The sequence below is a fragment of the Rhineura floridana genome, chromosome 2 (assembly GCF_030035675.1).
Source record: "Rhineura floridana isolate rRhiFlo1 chromosome 2, rRhiFlo1.hap2, whole genome shotgun sequence".
Lineage (NCBI taxonomy): Eukaryota > Metazoa > Chordata > Lepidosauria > Squamata > Rhineuridae > Rhineura > Rhineura floridana.
The window spans coordinates 91,894,692-91,901,458 of record NC_084481.1 but is presented as its reverse complement, the minus strand read 5'-3'; the positions used below and the strand labels follow the sequence as shown (position 1 = coordinate 91,901,458).

General features: G+C 39.4%; 1 protein-coding gene across 3 annotated transcripts in view; it reads left to right on the top strand.

Moving 5' to 3' along the window:
- Nucleotides 1-1,820: 1,820 nt before the first annotated feature.
- LOC133378204 (olfactomedin-like) overlaps nt 1,821-6,767 on the top strand; it is a 55,625-nt gene continuing 50,678 nt past the window's right edge. For 2 of the 3 annotated variants that reach the window (XM_061612993.1, XM_061612992.1), the window contains exon 1: nt 1,821-1,943. In XM_061612993.1, coding sequence (XP_061468977.1) covers nt 1,941-1,943 — 3 coding nt within the window. In that variant the 5' untranslated portion in view covers nt 1,821-1,940. Of the gene's footprint in view, nt 1,944-2,898; nt 3,010-6,767 lie in introns of all 3 variants that reach the window. The other variant, XM_061612991.1, reaches the window with a different exon arrangement.

The window sequence follows — 6,767 nt, the reverse complement described above, 5'->3', positions numbered from 1 at the left end:
AAACGTATTTGGGGTACATTCCCAGTTCTGCTTGTTTATGTATGTGCATATAAGTGAGGAGCATGACACTAGGTCTACACAAGAACTTGGAGCTATTTTCCATTCTCTCCCCAGATTTGTCAAAAGTGAGGTGTGTGAGAAATGATGTGTCAAAGCATGTTCAGCAAGATGGCACGGTAGAGCCCTACACTGACATTCCTCTTGTCTCCTCACTGCCCTCCCTATGCTGGCATTGCAGTCTTCTGGACCAAAGCAAACTCATTTGGGACACACTGTGGCTCAGGTTGCATTTTGGAGTATATTTAATGTAGACCAGGCCCTGGAATTTTAGACAGTAAAATCCCTTCATGTGGAAGCAGGACAGAAGGCACTGTGTTTTCATATGCAGCCTGGGTCTTAAGCGCTTATACATTTAAAATCAAGGGAAGCACGTGAACTATTAAAATAGCAAGAATGGTTCTAAGAGCTCATTTACACAGAACTGTTAGTCTCTTTGGTATTAGTCTGACTTTCCTGAGTTTTGAGCATTGTGCAGCAAACAGATTCTTTTGGGTTTTTTGCCCCAGCTCCTAAAATCACAAAATGTGCCAATCCAGGATGGGCCTAAATTAAAACAAACTTCAACCACCTCAGATTGCAATAGCACATCAAACACAGCATCTGAGGAAAACCTAGCAACCCAAAGCATTGCTCCTCACCATTTTGAGATCTGTGGCTCAGCTAGTGCACTCTGAAGCAGGAGCTGGCTTACCTTGGGCACTCAGCCCATGAGGATTCATGTGTACAGATGCTGCTGCTCAGCAATCCAGTAGGTATGTTAAATGAAAGGGAGATTGTTGCTGGGTTATTGGCCCAGTTGCATATCTGGAGGAAAGCCATAGTCATCCACTGATGCAGGGAATGTCACACACTTCTTTCTTCTTCAGTTCCAATAGCTGCAAACACAGCAGAGAGTGATAGGCAAGGCTTAGCAGAGTATTCTACAAGAAAACCACGCTGTAGGGACTGAAGGTAAAGTTATCATACTTAAGTGCTTTCTAAAACTTGTAAGACACTTATGAATATTCACTGAAATTAGCTATCCATCAAAAGATGGATAAAAACATGTGTGCAATTATATCAAATAAAGTCACTGGAAACTTCCCTTGTAATCAATGTAGTACCTGTATTAATAGTGTTAAACAGTTTACCAATCAGGTGGATAATAAGAGGTGTGTTCTCAGAGGATTTTACAACTGTAACACCAAGGGGTGTATATGCTATACAATGCCCTTGTAATCTTATGGAATGCCTAGAAAAATCAAAATGAGAATTAGTGAACATAAGAGTTGTATTAATAATAGAAGATAACATGCCCCTATGGTAAAACTCTATATAAGTTGTGGACATACTGAAAAGGATGTAAGATTTTTGACCCTTGAGCAAGTTACAGGAGAAGGAAGACAAACTGGAAACAAGACTCAAAAGAAGGGAATGTTTCTGGATATTTTCTTTGAAGACAATGGTGCCAAATGGACTAAACAAAGACCTGAACTGGACCCCTGTACTGCAATGATTGTTTTGGGTTACTATTTTATTTGTTCTTTGTAGAGTATGAGGTTCCATTTTTGAGATTTGTATTTTTGAAATGTGTACATTGAATTATTTTTCTTAAGATATTTAACTGGTTCATAGGTAGTATTAATTGTCTTATTATCTTCTTTATGGTGAAGTGCCTCTGGTGGATTATCAAGGGTTAATATAAATTGTTGAGCAACTCCAGCTGGGGTATGTCACGTGCCCAGTGGCTGGAGGAGTAAATTCCACAGCTGTGCCACATCTTTAGGCCCAGTATTGATGATAATAACTTGGCTGATAAGGCATTGAAATCATAGCAGGATAGATGCATAATGTTGGTAAAATCCTTGTTACTATTTTTAGAAATATACTAACAGGAGAAAATGGTATGTACCAATGGTGAAATATTTTCTTTATTAATTATTATTATTACATTGTATTACATTTTAATTTTTAATTATTTTTATGCAGAGATTTTGACATTTTAAACTGCCAGTGTATTAGCCCTTATCAATGAGAGTAATATATAAGGGTAAGTGGGTTTACAGTATTCTCTTCCAACAATCAGCTGTTTGGCTTTTTAAAAAATCCCGAGACACTCACCATTAGTAATTAACATCTCAACATGCATATTCTTATCTTTTGCCCTTTATGTAGAGTGTGAGTCTTCTTCAGTGGCCTTCTGACTTATTAGACATTTGTCAAAATGCATTTGGCTGCACTTTCTTTTTGTATCTCATCTTGCATTAGCATTAATTTATTACAGCTGCAGAATTTTATGGCCTTTATATTCTGTTTCTTGTATTTTACCTTATATGGGCATTGATTCAATACTACATGCAGAATTCTAGCAGTGATTTTATGTTGGTTTAACTATATATGTGCATTAAATGTTTACATTTTATTGGGTGGTTCATATGTGCACCTTAACTCCCCTTTCAGCATTGTGTGTTTTCTGTTAAGGTAGATTTTAACTTTCCAGTCCTTGTTGTTGTTTCTATTAACTGAAATTAGCCATTTCATCTGAATGCAGAGGGTGGTGAGATTGGTCACAGAAACGGTGGCTTTCTTACAGGTCAGAGACTGGGGCAGGTATGGTTCCTCCTGAGGACTGCTTGCGTCTCTTGGCCACAAACACATTCTCTCTTTCTTTTGCTCTCCATATTCAAGAAAGGGAGGGAGAGAAGTACCACTGCACAAAGCAGTGGTGAGAAATCCCTACTCTCAGGCACACAGCAGCACCCAATCCCATTGAAAGGAAAGAGATGGAAAGGCATGCAGGCAGGAATGGGGGGGGTCAAAGGTGGAACCCCACTAGTGGTCCATCTGTTTTCTTGCTAGATAAACTGGAAGGAGGCTGAAAGAGAAAAAGAGACACAGCCGTACACTCAGTACAGACAATCATTTCCGAAAAGTGGTACAAGGACCTGCCACCACCACAGTGTTGTTAATGTGAGTAGTGAAACTAGCCTGGATCCAGCACTCTTACCTTCATGTGTGCAACTTTGATGGGAACCTTGCAGCACAGAAATGGCATGATTGCTGCTCTTTAGCTCTGTTTGTTTTCCTAATCCCTTCTTCTTGTGCCTGCTTCTCCTACTCCCCTATTAGTCACTGGGATGGGGACGCTTACTAGGAATAGGCACTCCTAGTAGCAGCTCCTGGTCTACTCAATTTCACTCTTACAGAAACTTTAGGAGGGCATTACCGTGGTGGTGATGGCGGCTTTGCCCTTTTTTTTTACAGGTTACATTTGCCCTTATGGATATGTGGGTTAGCACCTACCCTTTCATATCTTCAACAACAACAAAACCCTTCCAACACATTTCCAAAATGGCTCCAGTGGAGTGGTTGAGGAAGTATGTAATTCATCACATGGCCTATGTGGTACACATTAAAAGGTACACACCAAAAGATGCACACATCAAGTGCAGCAGTGGCATAGATCACACTTCTGAGAGTTGCTTTCAGGCTCTCCAGGGCCCATCATTATAAAAAAAACTAGAAACTGCTTTGGCCAGTGATCATGCAGCACATAAAAAATAGGTATCTCACAAGTAATGAAGGCAATGCCATACCTAGGGAAAACATTTAATTAGGACAGAGAGGAACAGTTCCTTCCCCTGTTGATGTATGTCAGTACCTAGATATCCAACCTACACAATAGTTACTCCAAGTGGTTAAATGCCCCCCTCCAACTGAAATGGAACCACTTCCAAGTCTCTGAAAGGCCCTTGCCTGCTCATAGCCTCAGAGTTCTCTCTCTCTCTCTCTCTCTCTCTCTCTTTCTTTCTCTTTCTCTGGCTTTTTTTCTGTCATAACATATTCCAGCAGCAGTAATTGAAACGTATAATTTTTATGGGACAATAAAATACCTAGAATAAAAACCAAACTAATGTACACTAATAGGAATTGGGGGGTATCATTTCCTGATTTAAAACATGCTATAAGGCGAATTGCTTGGTATGGATTTTGGACTGATTCCGAGTGTCAGGACAAGATTACATAAGTAATATGGAGCACATCTTTGTAGGAATTCCACCAAATGCCCTTTTAATATCAAAAGGCTAAAGATGGCGGTGGCATGAGCGGCAGTGTTTACGGGTTCCTGCGAGGTTGCAAGAAGACAGCGGAGAGAAAGCAGCGGGCAAGCTGCTGGTGTTTTATTTGAATACCCTCACCACTTAGGATCTGTGCAGAGCAGAGTTACCAGCAGAGGTGAAGTTGTGCCACCTTTATCTTTGAAAAGCTCCTGAGCTATTGAATGCTGCCTCCTTGTCTCTGCCGCCGCATCTTCCTTGCCGCCGCCCTTCCTGCTGGGCTTTTTTGTTGTCCAGTTTAGTGGAGGGGCAGCTGTACCAACTTCACCTTTGAAAGCCCCAGAGCCACCAAGTGCTGCCTGCCCATCTTCGCCACTGCATCATTTTTTGCCGCCGCCCTCCCCACTGGGCCTCTCGTTGTCTAGCCCAGCCTTGATGGTGGACCCATACCAACTCTTCGACAATATGAGCTCTGGTGCCAGGGCCTCCCTCATGGGCAGATCCATCTACTTTTCCTCTCCTTTCTTTCCAAGCCCATCGTTTCCACCTTTGCAACGACCTACGAGAGCCGGAACATCGACCACTTCATCCCCATGATCAAGTTGAAGTACTGCTTACCGTGGACGCTGTCTAGGTTGGCAAAAAGCCAGACTGCTCCTGCTCCGTTTCCTGTATTAGGATTGGCAGATGCAGTACCAGCAGGATACCTCAGTGGTATCATGTTTTGATGTCAACATATTGACTAGTATACATTGTCTCATTGTTAGGAATTTATTAGGAAAGTGTTAGGAAAAGTGTGATTTGTTCCTCTTCTCCCAGGCATTTTAGCATGTGTTTTTAAATTGCTTTTTAAAAATGTGTTTTTTAAATTTGTATATTTGTTTTTAATGTTTTTAATTGTTGTAAACTGCCCAGAGAGCTTTGGCTATGGGGCAGTATATAAATGCAATAATAATAATAATAATAATAATAATAATAATAATAATAATAATAATAATAATTTCATTTAAAGTTGTTATTGTTGCTTTTTAATAATGTTATTGCCTTGTTATTTAATTTTTGTAAATTGTACTGTTTTTATTGATATGTATTTCTATATTTGGGCTTATTTTTTGTAAGCTGCCTTGAGGGCCTTTTGGCCAAAAGGTGGGATAGAAATAAACAACAAAGCAACAACAGCAACAACAACAAACAACAGATATGTAAGCTGTCAAATAACATTTTATCTGAGTTATTGAATGTATGAGATAAAAGCAAAAAATATTTGTGCCTTTCAAATTACCCCATGGCTTTAAGTGCTATTTCATCCATAACAATAAACAAAGTATTGATACTATGCTTATTAATTGGCAATAGGCAGATATTGATAAATTTACAGACTGCATAAGAAACAATCAGGTTCAGCCTATAACCCAGATCATGGACTGAATGGGTGATATCATATAAGATATATGTTGTTGGAGTATTTTCAGATAAGAAACTCTGTAGACAATTGGTTGAGAATGCATGGAGTGAGTTGAGACACCTCACTGATTTTGAAAAATTAATTCTGATTAAACAAATAAACAACATAATGCTTTCTCAAATCTATCAAATTATACTATATAATTAGCTACAATCCAAAATGGGAAGCAGTGACTGGGGAGCCAATTCCAGATGATACATGGAAATATATTTGGTTAAATGTAAACATATATGTGGCTTCATTAAGTAAGAGATGATAGATAATACATAATTCTATTAAAATGTGGAGAAGGTGCCACTTAACTCCTCTCACATTATATTTATAATAAAATGCTAACTGTGGGAAATTCAGATGACAGAGCTGATCTTTTTCATTGCTGGTGGCAAAAAATTATACAGAATGTCCAAATGATTTGGAACAGCGTATATGTTTAGACCCAAAAGGTGGCATTCAGTGCTAATCCTACTCAGAGAAGAGCCTTTGACTCTAATGAACATGACTAACTTAGGTTCATTAATTTCAGGTCTACTCCTGAGAAGCACTTACTTGAATACAATCCAAAATTATTTATGAACCTATGTGAAGTAGGATTACCAGATGTCTGATTTTCAGCCAGATACTCCAGCTTTCGGGGATCCTCTCCGGGTCTCTGGGTGAGTCAGCTTAATCTCCGGACTCTCAGCTTTCATTTTAAAAAAAATTAAGTTTCTAGGTGGTCTGGTTCTTGAGATATACACCAAAACATCAGCTGCCCCACCCCCAACTTCCATGAAATGATCTCTTAGCTGGCTGCTCTAACCCCGCACTTTCAGGTTTGTAGCCAATAAGTGAAGTCAGTGTTGTGATTGACAAGGGATTTTGGGGGCTCCAGGTAGTCCTAAGACTCCATTGCAAAGGTAGGAAATGAGTGTTTTTTCCTGTTTATCTGAAAATCTCATAAACTGAGCAAGTATATAGCTTTCAGCAGTACCAAAAGTCTTTTCTTCTCTTGTGCTCATGAGTCAAACAACTTTAAATTTTCCTGGGCTGTTGAAGATGGCAGTGTTTTGAAAACCTTCCCAGTATGAAGCTTTAATCCAATAGTTGCTTTTCTGGGAGTAAAACTGCAATTCTGATCCCACATACCTAGAGTAAACCCCATTGAATAGGACTTACTTTTGAGTAGATATGGTTAGGATTGTGCTGTAAATTAATGGGACTTTTGA